General features: G+C 44.9%; 1 protein-coding gene across 1 annotated transcript in view; it reads left to right on the forward strand.

Annotated features, from left to right (window-relative positions):
* SLC22A3 (solute carrier family 22 member 3) overlaps positions 1 to 18,099 on the forward strand; it is a 173,621-nt gene that overhangs the window by 81,881 nt on the left and 73,641 nt on the right. Inside the window, exons 2-3 of the mRNA XM_030198062.1 lie at positions 4,390 to 4,493; positions 9,876 to 10,030. Of these exons, the coding sequence (XP_030053922.1) occupies positions 4,390 to 4,493; positions 9,876 to 10,030 (259 nt within the window). The remainder of the gene's footprint in view (positions 1 to 4,389; positions 4,494 to 9,875; positions 10,031 to 18,099) is intronic.

Here is an 18,099-nt window from a genome sequence, read left to right on the forward strand (position 1 = left end):
CTCCCCTGAGCCATCTCTTCTCCAAGCTGAAAAGCCCTAGCCTCCTTAGTCTTTCTTCATACGGAAGTCGTCCCATGCCCGCTATCATTTTAGTCGCCCTTCGCTGCACCTTTTCCAATTCTACTATATCTTTCTTGAGATGCAGCGACCAGAATTGAACATAATACTCAAGGTGCGGTCGCACCATGGAGCGATATAATGCCATTATAACATCCTCACACCTGTTTTTCATAACTTTCCTAATAATACACAACATTCTATTTGCTTTCCGAGCCGCAGCAGCACACTGAGCAGAAGGTTTCAGTGTATTATCGACGACAAAACCCAGATCCCTTTCTTGGTCCGTAACTCCTAACATGGAACCTTGCATGATGTAGCTATAATTCGGGTTCTTTTTTTCCCACATGCATCACCTTGCACTTGCTCACATTAAACATCATCTGCCATTTACTACTACAACTACTACTACTTAACATTTCTAAAGCGCTACTAGGGTTACGCAGCGCTGTACAATTTAACATAGAAGGACAGTCCCTGCTCAAAGAGCTTACAATCTAAAGGACACGTGAACAGTCAGTCTGATAGGGGCAGTCAAATTGGGGCAGTCTGGATTTCCTGAAAGGTAAGAGTTAGGTGCTGAACGCAGCATTGAAGAGGTGGGCTTTAAGCAAAGACTTGAAGATAGGCAGGGAGGGGGCTTGGCGTAAGGGCTCAGGAAGGCTGTTCCAAGCATAGGGTGAGGCGAGGCAGAATGAGCGGAGCCTGGAGTTGGCGGTGGTGGAGAAGGCTAATGAGAGGAGGGATTTGTCCTGTGAATGGAGGTTTTGGGCGGGAATGTAAGGGGAAATGAGGGTAGAGAGGTAGTGAGGGGCAGCAGACTGAGTGCATTTGTAGTTAAAAAGGAGAAGCTTGAACTGAATGCCGCCCAGTCTCCCAGTCTCGTAAGGTCCTTCTGTAATTTTTCACAATCCTGTCGCAAGTTAACGACTTTGAATAACTTTGTGTCATCAGCAAATTTAATTACCTCGCTAGTTACTCCCATCTCTAAATCATTTATAAATATATTAAAAAGCAGTGGTTCTAGCACAGATCCCTGAGGAACCCCACTAACTACCCTTCTCCATTGTGAATACTGCCCATTTAACCCCACTCTGTTTCCTATCCTTCAACTAGTTTTTAATCCACAATAGGACTTTTCCTCCTATCCCATGACCCTCCAATTTCCTCTGTACCCTTTCATGAGGTACCTTGACAAACGCCTTTTGAAAATCCAGATATACAATGTAGGACTTCCCCATGTGCTAAGCCCAGATGTCACTGTATATTAGTGACATCTGAGCTTAGCATAAATCAATTTAACAAATCTGAGATATAAAACTATCACTATAATCAGTTAAAGTCAAAAGTCTGCTGAAAGAGCCAAGTCTTCATTATTTTTTGAAAAGAAAAATAGCCTCCAAAGTCCAGAAAGTGAAAGCTTGTTAATGTGGATAGCTTGAAAATCTGACTGGCAGTAGAGTTACTAGGAGAGGTTTTGGAAATCTTTTAGCCATGTTACTGCACTAGTCCGTAAGGGCTATGCTACGTTGTGTAAACTGAGGGCTGTTAGGAAATATTTTGATGAGAAGACGTTTTTGATATTAGTACATGCATTATTTATGTCACAGTTGGATTATACAAATGCAATTTTGGCAGGAATAACGAAAGAAAATCTGAGAAAATTACAGATCATGCAGAATACTGCAATTTGGATTTTGGGGAGGGCCCCTAGGTTTAATCATGTATGCCCTTTTATTTGTATTATCATTGGTTGCCAGTGGGTTATAGGATCCTTTTTAAATTGATAGTCCTTATTCAGCAGGCTTATTATGAATATAGTCCTGACTCTTTTGTGCATTTGTTGACACCATAAATCATAGTAGATGACGGCAGAAAAAGACCTGCATGGTCCATCCAGTCTGCCCAACAAGATAAACTCATATGTGTATACCTTACCTTGATTTGTACCTGTCTTTTTCAGGGCACAGACCGTATAAGTCTGCCCAGCAGTACTCCCCGCCTCCCAACCACCAACCCCTCTTCCCCCCATCTGCTCCGCCACCCAATTTCGGCTAAGCTTCTGAGGATCCATTCCTTCTGCACAGGATTCCTTTATGCATATCCCACACATGTTTGAATTCCGTTACCGTTTTCATCTCCACCACCTCCCGCGGGAGGGCATTCCAAGCATCCACCACCCTCTCTGTGAAAAAATACTTCCTGACATCTTTCCTGAGTCTTCCCCCCCCTTCAATCTCATTTCATGTCCTCTCGTTCTACCGCCTTCCCAGCTCCGGAAAAGATTTGTTTGTGGATGGGAAAATTAGGTTCTTACCTTGGTAATTTTCTTTCCTTTAGTCATAGCAGATGAAGCCATTATCCTGCACAAAACTTGCGATCTATGGATGCATTGCAATTATCAGTTCCTCCATTGGCTTAGTCTTGAATAGTCATGAGTAGAAAGTGTATGTTTTTTTTTACTTGGCCCCTGTGTTGTGGAACATGCTTCGCATGCCTTCTAAAAGCCTTCTAAAAGCACATTATTATAAAGCTGCATTGACATTATTCTCCCTGGGGATTGGTGGGCCTGACGCTTCGGATAGTTACTGATGGTTGGTTTCTTTTTGTCTGACTATTTTGTGTGTGTGTACTTTCCTGTCATAAATTGGAGTTCCTTTATCTTTTTTTTACATTTTTAAAGTTTTATTTTTACACTGCTGTGATTTTCTATAAAGTTAAGTGGTATATCAAATTTAATGAACTATAACTATAAACTATGTAACTCTGGGAACATCTCTGGCTCGGCTCCTCCCAGGGTTTCACTCACACCACCCAGGACTGGGGTCACACAAATGATACTTCTGCACACACACAGCTCCCACTGGCTGGATCACTCAAGCTGGGTGTAGACTGGGGCCAGGGTACTCTTTCTCTGAGCACTCTCACTCAAAAGATTAGGCAGTGGTCTTAGTGTTGTTATTAACAGTAACTTGGAAAAAACAGTTCATAACTTGTCAGCTTGTTCTGTACAATTCAGGGTGTTTTCTCAGATGGTCAGCACAGCACTAAACATATTCTCCACATGATATCAGGGCATTAAAACTCACAGTTCAGTTCTATCTTAAGTCTCCTCTATTTGCAAACCAGGACAAAGTACTTGATTTTTCTCCTCTTAATTAAACTCTCAATCTACAATCAGTGGCGATCCTAGGTTGGCTGCCACCCGGGGCGGATCGCCGCTGCACACCCCCCCTGGGTGCAGCGGCATCCGTCCCCCCAGGGTGCAGCACAACCCCCCCCCCCCCCGACGCAATGATACCCCCCTCCCCGGCGCATCAAGCCCTCCCCCTCGGGTGCATTCTTGGCTGCTGGAGGGTGCAGAGAGCACCTGCGCCCCTGTCAGCTCCGCTGGTTCCCTGCTCCCTCTGCCCCGCAGCAGGTTCCTTTCTGTTCCGGGGCAGAGGGAGCAGGGAGCCAGCAGAGCCAACAGGTGTGCGTCTGCTCTCTGCACCCTCCAGCAGCCAAGAATGCACCCGGGGGGGGGGGGGGGCTTGATGTCCCCACCGCCCCGCCCTTGCTAGTCACTGTCTACAATCATTTCCACAGTCTCTTCAGTTACTCTGTGTCCCATCCCAGAACAGGGATCATTCACACATGCAATGAAAGTCCTGCCAGAAGTGAGACATGCCAACTCCCACTTCACCTTGTCATTCCCAAGTCGTGAACACTCTGCAGGCACTTGCTGTCATGTAACAGAGGCTTCCAGTCACCACACACTGCAAACTTCTCCTACTTTGGTTCCCAGGACTTCCCCATTGGCACAATGGGTCTCAGCGGGGGTGGGATTCCATAGATCAGAATTTTCTCTATGTAATGCCTTTTATTACTGGCCCTGCCCCCATGGACTGGGCTATATTCTGATTCTCTCACCAGGCTGTCAATACCAGCTCTGTTTCCTTAGTGACCCCAGAAAATCCTCCCTCCTCCAGCCTTATGCCAGACCCTATTTTCAAGGGGGGGGGGGGGGTGTCACAGCTACATTGTGCTACCATATCATCTCAAGATTTTACCTTCTTTCCTTTTCTTTATTCCTCCTTAAATCTGATTCACCCGTGAAGCTTATCTACTGCAGGGAATTTCATTGCTGCCAATTTTATCCCATAAAACAAATGACTTTTTAATCTATTAGGATACTTTTACTTCAAGAGATGAATTCTGGAGATTCCAAGCCAAAACAATTAGCCACCAATCTGTCGTCTGGCTTCTAAGTGAAATTAAACATGTGCTTTCTTATCATAAGTAGACAAACGTGATAAAATCAGGCTAATTCTCCTTTTGTTCATTTTCTAGTACAACCTGGTCTGTGCCAATGCCTGGAAGCTAGATATGACCCAAGCTGTTCTCAATCTGGGATTTTTAGCAGGAGCTGTCACCTTAGGCTATGCAGCAGACAGGTAGAGTATATGCATGAAATATCAACCATCAAGACAATCTAGAGACATCATCGTGAATTAAGAATCTTGGAATGTTAAAAGTAGTATTTGTTTAAAGGTTATACATTAAAATATTTTCTATTATAAATATAACAGAATGTTAACATTGATTCTAAGCCTTCTGGTTTCTATGAAGAGTGTTCCCTACCAATTTACTGTTCATTTTACTTAAAGCATTCAAAGTGCTCATGTTTTCTGCTTCTTATTAAAAGTAAAACTGCTAAAATCACCCCGGAACATCTCTATATATAAAACGCACCTCCAACATTCTAATGAAGCCTCCATAAGTCCCAACATTCTAAATCTGTGGTGGTGTAGATCAAAGTTTGCCCATGAGTGTTTGCCCTGCCCTTGCCTGTAAGGGAAGGGATGCTACTATAGCTATCATAAGAGGGGGGGGGGGGGGGGGAGAGAGGGGGGCAAAGGGGAAGAGAGGAGTAGGAGGGGGGGAACACACTCACTCTCTCACACTCACTGTGTCTCACATACGCACTCGCACACAGTCATTCTGAAACACACACACTCACTCACAGATACAAAGCCACACAGACACAATCTCTCTCTGACACACAATCCCACAGTCACTCTCTCTTTCACACAGAGGGGAATAATCGAACATCGCCGGTGAAATAGGTCGCCGGCGATCTATTTTGGCGGCGGCGCAACAGCTGACCGGAACCGTATTTTCAAAAAAGATGGCCGGCCATCTTTTTTTTCGATAATACGGTGTGGCCCGGCGAAATGCCTTGGATTTCGCCGGGTTTGAGAGCGCCACTTTTGTTTTTCCGCGATAATGGAAAAAACTGCCGGCGATCTCAAACCCGGCGAAATCCAAGGCATTTGGCCGTGGGAGGAGCCAGCATTTGTAGTGCAATGGTCCCCCTCACATGCCAGGACACCAACCGGGCACCCTAGGGGGCACTTCAAACATCTTTTATAAACAACCAAATTAGCTTCCAGGTGCATAGCACCCTTCCCTTGTGTGTTGAGTCTCCCAAATCCCCCCCAAAACCCACTGCCCACAAGTGTGCAACATTACCCTAGTCCTAAGGGCTGAAGGGGGGCACCTACATGTGGGTACAGTGGGTTTTGGGGGGTTTGGGAGGGCTCAACATTACCCACCACAAGTGGAACAGGTAGGGGGGGATGGGCCTGGCTCTGCCTTTCTGCAGTCCACTGCAACCAACAACTGTTCCAGGGACCTGCATACTGCTGTCAGGGTGCTGGGTATGACATTTGAGGCTGGCATACAGGCTGGCAAAAAAGTTTTGTATTTTAATAATTTTAGTGTGGGAGGGGGTTGGCGACCACTGGGGGAGTAAGGGGAGGTCATCCCCCATTCCCTCCGGTGGTTATCTGGTCAGTTGGGGCACCTTTTTGAGGCTTGGTCGTGAAAATAAAAGGACCAAGTAAACCCAGCGAAATACTGCTTATCGCCGGGTTTTATTTTTCCATTATCCGCGAAAGCCGGCCATCTGGTAGCCACGCCCAAGCCTGCCCATGTCCCGCCTTCGCTTCGCCGCCAACACGCCCCTTTGAACTTTTGCCGGCGAGGCGAAGGGAAAGCGGCGAAGCTATCACAAATGTAGCTTTCGATTATACACTTTTCGCTGCTTTTGCGAAATCGCCGGCCATATCCCGATTTGTGTCGGGAAATAGCCGGCGATTACTTTCGATTATAAGCTGGACAGTCACTCTCACACACACACTCACTCAAACATACACACACTGAGGAAAACCTGGCTAGCGCCCATTTCATTTGTTTCAGAAACGGGCCTTTTTTACTAGTTAGTTCATAACAGCAATAATCCCATCTGGACGGCGGATTTACTGTCATTGTTGTGGCTGGATTAATGTACATTGACATCACTGTAGGTATGCAGCTCTTTTGGACAAGGCGCTAGCTATCATGGTTATAAAGGATTACTTGATAAGGTTGTTTTTTTTACTGGGACAGATGATTCAATATAATGAGTTCATTTATGTGTTTCATTCATTAATGAATTAACATTCTTTTCCTAAAGCTGTGGTTCCCAAACCTGGCTTGGGGGAACCCCAACAAGTCAGGTTTTTCAGAACAACCACAATGAATATGCATGAGAGAAATTTGCAAGCAGTGCATGCAAACTAATCTCTTTATTACAGATATCCTGAAAATCTGACTGACTGGGGTTCTCTCAGGACAGGTTTGGGAACCACTGCCCTAAAGTATGATCGAAGGGGCCAATGTTCTAATTAGACCACACTTAATTTTGGTGGGGAAGAATTTGAAATGTCCACTCTGCTAATAAATCACAATGCACCACTAATATGTTTCAACTCATTTTTATTAGTAATAAATCAAACATAAATAATAAGTGTCAGAATAATATACAGTAAGCCACCAGGACAATAATCTACACCCCCTACCACCCTCACACCCCCATTCCAGTCCCTACCCCGAAGAAAACAAATCACAGCAAACTTAAAAATTAAGTAATCAACTACGTGCTGTAGGTGACAATGAGGCGTAGTTTCAAAGCATGTAGATTTACAAAGTTCCATAGTAGCCTATGGAACTTTGTGAGTCTAAGTGCTTTGAAAATGAGCCCCAGTATATTCCAAAAGGGGGTCCAGAAGCACTGAAAATAGAGTCCCACAGAGGAAGAAATATCCTTGGTTCCAAGTATCTCCGTGCATAAACGCAGTCATTGGAGCACACTATTGTTGCATAGAGAAGCCTCAAGGGGAGAGCCACCTCAGTAAAATAGTTTTCTAGGCAATTAGTATAGAGCTTTCATGCCTCGCGGGACTGGTGAAATCAACGTAGGGTGACCAAAAAGCAGGAATGGGATATGCACCACTATTATATAGAAATGGAAGTAGATGAACAGTAAGAACGAGATGAGTGTTCTGTTCATTTTACTATCTTCAAAACATGGGAGAACTATAGTAGGAGAATAATGACATTTTATGTGTGTGTGTGTGTGTGTGTGTGTGTATACATATGGGAGAATAAGTCTATGTGGAACCCCCTAGTTAGATGATATGTACACATATAAATCTAGTATTCTTGCATTACATGCACATGTGAACACAAACTCCAAAACTAATAATCTGTCTAGGCACTATTCTGTTAAGTATGCACATATCTTCAATAGCATTAACATGATTGGCGTCTAGGTGCAAATTAATGTGCTAACTTTTAGAATACCATGAGGCATATTTTCAAAGCACTTTGGGAGGCTAAGTTCCATAGGTTTCTATGGAACTTTGGGAGGCTAAGTGCTTTGAAAATGAGCCTCTATAAGTTATGCATGGATCTCTCCAATCTAGGTGCAAGTATTTGCACCAGCTTTATGGCTGCCATATGTGCTCATGTCTCAACTCCTATGTGCGTAAATATCCAGTCATGCTAGTATTCTATAATGTAAAGTAGGCATTTAGATGTCTTGTAATGACATTGATATCCTGTAATGACATTGTTAACAACATTATGTAAGCCACATTGAGCCTGCAAATAGGTGGGAAAATGTGGGATACAAATGCAATAAATAATAATAAAGCTTAGTGCATGCTAACAGAATTAGCATGCGCTAACCCCCGGGTTCTATATAGCGTGCCTAGAAATCCGCATCGAAATCCAGGAGGATTCTGTAACAACCTGCGTAACTTAATTGGCTTAACAAGCTAATTAGTGTCGATAACAGCACTTTGAACTCAAACTTGTTTGAGATAATGTGGGATATAAATGTGACAAATAAATAAACTTACTAAGTGTATTCAGTAATGCACTGCGCCTAACCTCTAACATGTGCAGACAAGAAGGGGCATGGTTATGGGCAGGGAAATGGACATTTTGTGGGCATTCTGGCATAGTTATAGAATATGGCCCTCTGTGCCTAAATCTATGTACCAGGATTTACACCATCCATCTTATTTTCGAAAGAGAAGGGCGCCCATCTTCCGACAGAAATCGGGAGATGGGCGTCCTCTCCTAAGGGCACCCAAATCGGCATAATCGAAAGCCGATTTTGGCTGTCCTCAACTGCTTTCCATCGCAGGGACAGCCAAAGTTCAAGGGGGCGTGTCAGTAGTGTACCGAAGGCGGGACGGGGCGTGGTTAACAGATGGGCGTCCTCGGCTGATAATGGAAAAAAGAAGGCCGTCCCTGACGAGCATTTGGCCGACTTTACTTGGTCCCTTTTTGTTCATGACCAAGCCTCAAAAAAGGTGCCTGAACTGACCAGATGACCACCGGAGGGAATGGGTTTTGGGGGGCTCAGCACCCAAGGTAAGGGAGCAATGCACCTGGGATCAATTTGTGAAGTCCACTGCAGTGCCCCCTTAGGGTGCCCGATTGGTGTCCTGGCCTGTGAGAGGGGACCAGTGTACTACGAATGCTGGCTCCTGCCACGACCAAATGGCTTGAATTTGGTCGTTTTTGAAATGGCCGTCCTCGGTTTCCATTATCCGCATAAACCGAGGTCGGCCATCTCTAAGGTTGGTGATCTCAACAATTCGGTCAACCTAAATATTGAGATTTGGCCGTCCTTGACCGTATTATCAAAACAAAAGATGGACGCTGGATGCCCATCTTGTTTTGATAATACGGGATGCCCCGCCCCTTCGCCGGGGCGCCCTTAAAGATGGTCGCCCAGTTCGATTATGCCCCTCCATGTTGTCATTGGTGTAAATGGAGGCGCCTGGTTTTAGGCACTGGGCTATCAACTAAGCTTATTTTATATACCGCATCTAAATCTAGGCGCCGCTTATAGAATACACTTAGGCGGAAATGTTTTCCATGTGAATTTTTTAGGTGTCATATATAGAATCCCCCTAAATGCTAAGAAGCCCATTTTATACCTAAGGGCTTTTTAGCATATAGCGTGCACTAAGCTTTAGTAAAATGGCCCTGAAGTTTCCTGTATAGAATAGGCACCCTCTAGGTGCTTAAATATAGACATCCCTTTATAGACTTGACCCCTGTCATCCCAGATACTATAACTTGATTTTGGCCTCCTTCTTCCTACAACTAAAAGAAAGATCATTCTGCAGTAAATCGTTAGTGTATTAAAACTCAGAGAACACAGTGTTACATTGAGATCGATTCCTATTTTCTGTTCCTCTCTGCTATATTCTCAACTGCTATCCACTTCTCTTCTGCTAAACTATCTTTCATTCAGAAGCAGTTGTTCTCTTTGCTCCTTACTACTACTACTACTACTATTTAGCATTTCTATAGCGCTACAAGGCGTACGCAGCATACGCCTTCTGTCTAGTGTCATCAGGGATATTGAAGGTTAGACTGTACGTTGGAAAATCATGTGAATTTTTACTAAGTTTTATGTGTGTGTGCACTAGGTATGGAAGAAAACTCACATATCTCATCTCTGCCTTTGGGGTAGGAATGTGTGGCCTTGTGGCGGCTTTTGCACCCAATTTTCCAGTCTTTGTGCTCTTTCGCTTCCTACAAGGCGTCTTTGGAAAGGGAACCTGGATGACATGCTATGTTATTGGTAAGAATTCTATTTAAGTACTTTAGAGGTAAATAAAGGTGGGATGGCTGGCCTTACTGGTTTTCAGTACAACAGTGATGATCAAACCTTTCCACGTGAGCTCTAGCCAAATTGTAGGATCCAGGATAGAATCAGACTTCCAGTTAAATTATTAAACTTTACAGGTAAATCACAACACATGATTTTTCTTTCAAATACAGCTGTATTTTTCTGTTGAGCACATAGGACAAGATCATTGTTAACATGAAAGTATCTTCAATAGAAAAAAGGGTCAGTACTGTGAATAATACTTTCCATCAGCAAGCAGAACTGAGTCATGCACACCAGTTGGAAATGTCATCTGATGGTGCTGGGATGAAGGTGCTCTCCCAGAACTCAGAACTTAGTGAAAAGTCTGAGCGTATGCAGATCTTCCAGTGCACAACAGTCTCCTCAGCTCCTCAGTTTTGTTTTTTTCCTGACAGAAGAACAAGCAGAAATCAAAGGTCTCCCTTACAATTTTAATAATATTCTAGTTCTTTGGTGTTGTTTTCCTCCTTTCCCCTTTATTTTTTCTAAAGAACAAAAAAAAAAAAAAGACATATATTAGTATACCACTAAAATTGGGTTCAGCCTGGTGGTAGTACTGTGAGACTACCACTAGGAGTTGGTGGCCACCATTTTGAACCCAGAGACAGACCAGACAGGAGCAGAAGGGAGCCACCCACATGGGCCTATTAGCCCACCATGGATAGCCCCTGGGTAAGTCCCAGAAGTTCTCAGGGGGGTCCGGGGGCTGGGGAGGACCAGGCAGGGTTTTGGAGTTGAGTTTTGATTCAGGGGGGTCTGCCCAGGTGGGGGTGGATAGTGAACATTTGGATGGGGATTGGGGATTCAGCAGTACTGGAGGGATTGGGTGGGGGGGGGGGGTTTCAACATTTGGATGGGGATCAGGTGAGGAGGTCAGTGTGGAGGGGATTGGCACTCTGTATTGCTGTGACATGCAATTTAAACTTGCTAACACTGTGTTACATGCAGTGCCTGATAGCAACTAAGTGGTAAGTGACTGCCCTGTGTGATAAATTTAGGTCGTCCATCTCTAAGGTTGACCATCTCTTAGGTCGACCTAAATGTTGAGATTTGGGCATCCCCGACCGTATTATCGAAGCAAAAGATGGACACCCATCTTGTTTCAATAATACGGGATGCCCAACCCCTTCGCGGCGACGTCTTCAGAGATGGGCGTCCCCATTCGAAAATGCCCCTCTATGTCATGTCCAACCATGAAGGAGGTGCACTACAGTTCTATTTCTTTCCTTGTCCTTAGTGTTGCAGGTGTTCAAGCATGGAATGTTCTTTCTTTTTTAGAATGTGATCTTATCATATTTCAGAAGAGTTTAAAGAGATCTTTGTTTAGGATTACATTTCCTGAGTTTGTTCAGGTATTTGTTTTTACTAGGTATAATGTCTTTTTTTGTTATATGCTATTTCTGTATGTTATATGTTTATGACTATAAGTACATAAGCACCGCCATACTGGGAAAAGACCAAGGGTCCATCAAGCCCAGCATCCTGTCTCCGACAGTGGGCCAATCCAGGCTTCAAGAACCCGGCAACCCCCACCCCCCCAAAAAAAAAAATATTAATAATGTTCAATGGGCTTTTCCCTCAGGAATCTGTCCAAACCCCCCTTTAAATTCCGTAAGGCCAGCTGCTGTCACTACATTCTCCGGCAACGAGTTCCAGAGTCTAACTACACGCTGAGTAAAGAAAAACTTTCTCCTATTTCTTTTAAATCTACTATATTCTAGCTTCATCTTGTGTCCCCTGGTTTTGTTCTTGTTTGAAGTGTAAACAAACGCTTCACATCTGTCCACTCTACTCCGCTCATTATCTTGTAGACTTCTATCGTATCACCCCTCACCCGCCTTTTCTCCAAGCTGAAGAGCCCTAACCTTCTCAGCCTTTCCTCATAGGGAAGTCGTTCCATTCCCGTTACATTGTTTGTGATAATTGTTATAGATGTTTTTCCCCCTCACCTAGCACTAAAGAGATAGATGGATTATAAATAAATGAAATTAAATATTAATTTGAGACATCCTAAAAACCTGACCTATTCATGATCCTAGGCCCAAATACGCGTAGCACTGAATAGCAATTTTTATCTTTGAACTATACAAGAGTGGAAAATATGTTTAAAAAAAGATTAATAAAAATGAGGACAAAAAGATGTAGCGCTGGGAAGCAGATGGGTTAGTACATTGCAATGTGTCACAGCCTGTACCTGTAATGGGAGCTGAACTGGAATCTTCATACTATACTGTTGTAGTCTAATGACAAGGCCATGTTAGCAGTGGCGTTCCTAGGGCGGTTGACACCCAGGGCGGATCGCCGATGTGCCCCCCCCAGGTGCAGCCCCCCCCCCCGGCGAAACGACACCTCCCCCGCAGTGAAACAACCCCCCCCCCCGGGTGCATTTTTACCTGCTGGGGGGGGGGGGGGGGCCGCGCGCCTGTCGGCTTCGCTCATTCCATGCTCCCTCTGCCCCAGAACAGGAAGTAACCTGTTCCGGGGCAGAGGGAGCACAGAACGAGCGGAGCCGACAGGCGCATGGCACCCCCCCAGCGGTTTGCACCCGGAGCGGACCGCACCTACCGCCCCCCCCTAGGAACGCCACTGCATGTTAGCCATCTCTGTCTTTTCTTATTAGGTTGGTTGATATTATATTTGCCTTTTTTTGGATTGTAGAGTTGGCAGTGCCTCAGGAATCTGCCTCATAAGTACATAAGCACTGCCACGCTGGGAAAAGACCAAAGGTCCATCAAGCCCAGCACTCTGTCTCCGACAGCGGCCAATCCAGGCCCCAAGAACCTGGCAAAAACCCAAAATTTAATAACGATCAATGGACTTTTCCTTCAGGAATCTGTCCAGACCCCCTTTAAACTCAGCAAGGCCAGCTGCCATCACTACCTTTTCCGGCAATGAGTTCCAGAGTCTAACCACACGCTGAGTAAAGAAAAACTTTCTCCAATTTGTTTTAAACCTACCACATTCTAATTTCATCTTGTGTCCCCTAGTTCTATTATTGTTAGAAAGCGTAAACAAACGCTTCACATCTACCCCACTCATTATTTTGTAGACCTCTATCATATCACCCCTCAGCCGCCTTTTCTCCAGGCTAAAGAGTCCTAGCCGTCTTAACCTCTCCTCATAAGATAGTCGTCCCATCCCTTTTATCATTTTCGTCGCCCTTCTCTACACCTTCTCCAATTCCCTTATATCTTTTTTGAGATGAGTCGACCAGAACTGAACACAATACTCCAGGAGCGGTCGCACCATGGAGCGATATAACAGCATTATAACATCCTCATGCTTGTTTTCCATCCCTTTTGTAATAATACTCAACATTCTGTTCGCCTTCTTAGCCGCCGCAGCACATTGAGCGGAAGATTTCAACGTTCTATCCACGATGACTCCCAGATCCCTTTCTCGGTCCGTAACTCCTAAAGCGGAACCTTGCATGACATAGCCGTAATTCGGGTTCCTCCTTCCCACGTGCATCACTTTGCACTTGTCAACGTTGAACTTCATCTGCCATTTGGACGCCCAATCCCCCAGTCTCACGAGGTCCTCTTGTAATCTTTCACACTCCTCCCGCGACGAGACGACCCTGGATAACTTTGTGTCATCTGCGAATTTAATTACCTCACTAGTTACTCCCATCTCAAGGTCATTTATAAATATGTTAAAAAGCAGCGGTCCCAGCACAGACCCCTGAGGGACCCCACTAACTACCCTTCTCCATCGAGAATACTGACCATTCAACCCTACTCTCTGTTTCCTGTCTTTTAACCAGCTCTTTGTTGACAGTATTGTTTTGACCTCACCATTTCCTTCTTCTCCTTTGGACTTCCAGCTCATTTGAGACCAGCCTCTTGTGGGTATCATGAGGGCAATTCTATGACAATGCAGGAGTTCTCAACACAGTCCTTGCGTCACACCCAGACGCTCTGGTTTCAGGATTTCCACAATGAATATGCATGAGATAAATTGCATGCACTCCATTTTTGGTATGAAGGGGGGGGGGAGGGAATGGGACTTATATACTGCCTTTCTGTGTTTTTTTCAACTACATTCAAAGCGGTTTACATATTATATACAGGTACTTATTTGTTCCTGGGACAATGGAGGGTTAAGTGACTTGCCCAGAGTCACAAGGAGCTGCAGTGGGAATCAAACTCAGTTCCCCAGGATCAGTCCACTGCACTAACCACTAGGCTACTCCTCCACTCTATCTCATACATATTCATTAGTTAGAAGATTATTAATTGATTATAACAGGATATCAAGTGACACTCCAGATTGTGGGTTAATACATATTCATTAGGGATATCCTGAAAACTTGACTGGCTGGATATGCCCCGAGTACTGGGTTGAAAAGCACTTGCTTTGAGGGTGCCTATTCTTCTTTCCTTTCTAGAATACTAGCATAACCAGTCAAATATGCACCTATAATTTACATGCAAGCACTTATTCCAACCATAGAGCTAGTGTAAACTTTCATGTCCAAATTGCTAAAATATGCATGTAACATAATATTCTATGAGTGCCCCACCCATGTATACATCCACATTAAAACTATGCACCAATTCATTTAGGTGCCTTTTTACAGCATAACTTGTAACCAGAACATTGGCATTTATTTATTTTTGTTACATTTGTACCCCGCGCTATCCCACTCATGGCAGGCTCAATGCGGCTTACATATTGTATACAGGTACTTATTTGTACCTGGGGCAATGGAGGGTTAAGTGACTTGCCCAGAGTCACAAGGAGCTGCCTGTGCCTGAAGTGGGAATCGAACTCAGTTCCTCAGGACCAAAGTCCACCACCCTAACCACTAGGCCACTCCTCCACTTTAGAATTATCCCCCATGAACTGTAATTTGCAGCTAGTTAGATGTAGCTTCCATTTTTTAATCCTCTGTGATGTAGCCCATTGCAGTAGCTGCTTTCGTGCAGGGGCCACAGATTGCATGTGCATCCCCTAGATCAGATCACTTGATGTTGCCATTTCATGATAAATAATACACCTCCACCCACAGGCACCAACTTTTCAAAATTATTGGGGGTGCTAAACCCAATAGAAATGACCTCTCCCTGGACAAATTCAAAGTCTGTTCATTATTGGGGGGGGGGGGGGGTGCTCAAACACTCCCAGCCCCCACAGAGATGGCTCCTATGCCTCCATCCAAGGAACTCAGCATGCTGCCTCTCCAGTGTCTCCATTCCTGAATGGAGCCCAAGAACCAGAAGTAAGGCTCAAGAATCCAGTTCAGGTGGCTTGCATGACATAATTCCTGCCACTGACAGACATCAAGTCCCTCATTTGTATTCCTTCAGATAACTTCTATGAGTTAGTTCATGACCACTAACAAACAGCATGAAAACTTGCTGATAGCACATTCACTGTTTTCATGCTGCCTGCAAAATATGCTTGTAAAACATATTGTACCTTGGCTATTTCTGCTTGCAATCCACATTTATAGGGGTGATAACTGTGGCCTTGAGATTCCTTTTCACATCGACCCCTCCCCCCCCCCCCCCACACACACACTTACGCTATTTCATTTAGGACACAACATTGCTGCCAAGAAATACACGTGGAGGGGCATAATCGAAAGGGGCGCCCACGTTTTCCTGAGGACGTCCTCGCAGGACGTCCTGGCAAAGGGACGGGGAAACCCATATTATCAAAACAAGATGGGTGTCCATCTTTCGTTTCAATAATATGGTTGGGATACCCAAATCTTGACATTTAGGTCATCCCTAGAGATGGTCATCCTTAGACTTGGTCATTTCTGATTTTCGGCAATATTGGAAACTAAGGACGCCCATCTCGGAAATGACCAAATGCAAGCCCTTTGGTCGTGGGAGGAGCCAGCATTCCTAGTGCACTGGTCCCTCTCACATGCCAGGACACCAACCGGGCACCCTAGGGGGCACTGCAGTGGACTTCATAAATTACTCCCAGGTGCATAGCTCCCTTACCTTGTGTGCTGAGCCCCCCAAAACCCACTACCCACAACTGTGCACCACTACCATAGCCCTTATGGGTGATGGGGGGCACCTAGATCTGGGTACAGTGGGTTTCTGGTGGGTTTTGAAGGGCTCACATTTACCACCACAAGTGTAACAGGTGGTGGGGGGGGGTGGGCCTGGGTCCGACTACCTGAAGTGCACTGCACCCACTAAAACTGCTCCAGGGACCTGCATACTGCTGTGATGGAGCTGGGTATGATATTTGAGGCTGGCAAAAAATACTTTAAAAATAGTTTTTTGAGGGTGAGAGGGAGTAAGAGGAGGTCATCCTCGATTCCATCCGGTGGTCATCTGGTCAGTTTGGGCACCTTTTTGTGGCTTGGTCGTAAGAAAAAAAGGACCAGGTAAAGTCATCCAAGTGTTCGTGAGGGACGCCATTTTTTTCCATTATGAGGACGCCAATATGTTAGGCACGCCTAAGTCCCGCCTTTGCTACGCATCCGACACGCCCCCGGGAACATTGGTCATCCCCATGACGGAAAGCAGTTGGGGACGCCCAAAATTTGCTTTCGATTATACCGATTTTGGCGACCCTGTGAGAAGGACGCCCATCTTGCGATTTGTGTTTAAAGATGGGTGCCCTTCTCACAGGGCCTGTTAGTCTGAAAAGAGATGGGACTATGTTCTCATAAAATTTGAACTTTCCCTCTGCGAATTTGCAAATAGAGTCACAAGCAGCAAAGATAGATATACCACACCATTCTGTGCAGAAACAAGGCATTTGTTGTCTAACTTAAATTAATGCTTTGCTCAGTCACTGCTGGTACTTTGTTAAATAACAAGTGCTGATAAAGGCTCAGGTCAAAGCAGCAAAAGATTTAATGGAGAATGACATTTATTTAAAAGACTAAACAAACCTTAGAAAAGCTATCTATAAACAGAGAACTATAATTCTACATGCACAGTTTAAGGAGAAACTAAATTAAAGCAATGTGACGCAGTATATGTGGGTCATTTGGGGATTATTTTTAAACAAAGGAAAAGCTTTATTAACTATGGGCCAGATTCTATATATGGCATCTAAAAAATCCCTGTGGTAAACATTTCCGCCTAAGCGTATTCTATAAGCGGCACCTAGATTTAAGTGCGGTATATAGAATAAGCTTAGTTAATATCCCAGCGCTTAAAACTATGCGCCTCTATTTACACCAACAAAAAGGTGACATAAATCCCTGCAGGTAGATTTACATACACTGGGCCATATTCTGTAACAACACCCGTAAATTTGGGAACGCCCATAGAATGTCCATTTCCCTGCCCATAGCCACATTCGTTTTGAACTGCACACTTTAGAATTAAGGCGCAGTTTATTACAGAATCTGCTTAGCAAGTTGTGTGCGCAAATTCTAATTTTTACCAATTAGTGCTCATTATCCTATATAATAATTCTCATCACCAACGTTCTAATGTGGGACTGCCTGTGTCCGTGGCTCCTAGAGTTGCTGAGCTAGGCTCCTTAGCCAGGATGACGTCACTAACAGCTGATTCCCAGGCAGGGGGAGGAGTAGGGAAACACGCTCTGGCACATCAAACACCCCCTCCCCCACAAGCACATCAAACACCCCACTCCCCCCACCCAAAGCACATCAATACCCCCCTCCCCCTTGGCGCATCAAACCCCATTGCCATCCGCAGATGCCAGTAGTAACGCTGTCCGGCCGCTGCTGCTTCTCCTGTTGAGCAGCAGCGGCTGCTACAAAAAGAAAAGAAGCGATAAATGTTTTTAAACCCAGCCCAAATCATTTGCAAATGCCTGAGTCTTACAACGCAGTCTCTGCAGCCGCTCCTCCTCTCGCCTCCACATCACTGCCCCTGGAGTAAGACCCTGGAGGAGCGCAGTGACGTGACAGGCGAGAGGAGGAGCGGATGCAGAGACTGCGTTGTAAGACTCGGGCATTTGCGAATGATTTGCGCTGGGTTTAAAAACATTTATTGCTTCTTTTCTTTTTGTAGCGGCCGCTGCTGCTCAACAGGGGAAGCAGCAGCTGC

The sequence above is a fragment of the Microcaecilia unicolor genome, chromosome 3 (genome assembly GCF_901765095.1).
Source record: "Microcaecilia unicolor chromosome 3, aMicUni1.1, whole genome shotgun sequence".
In the NCBI taxonomy this organism is placed as follows: Eukaryota; Metazoa; Chordata; class Amphibia; order Gymnophiona; family Siphonopidae; genus Microcaecilia; species Microcaecilia unicolor.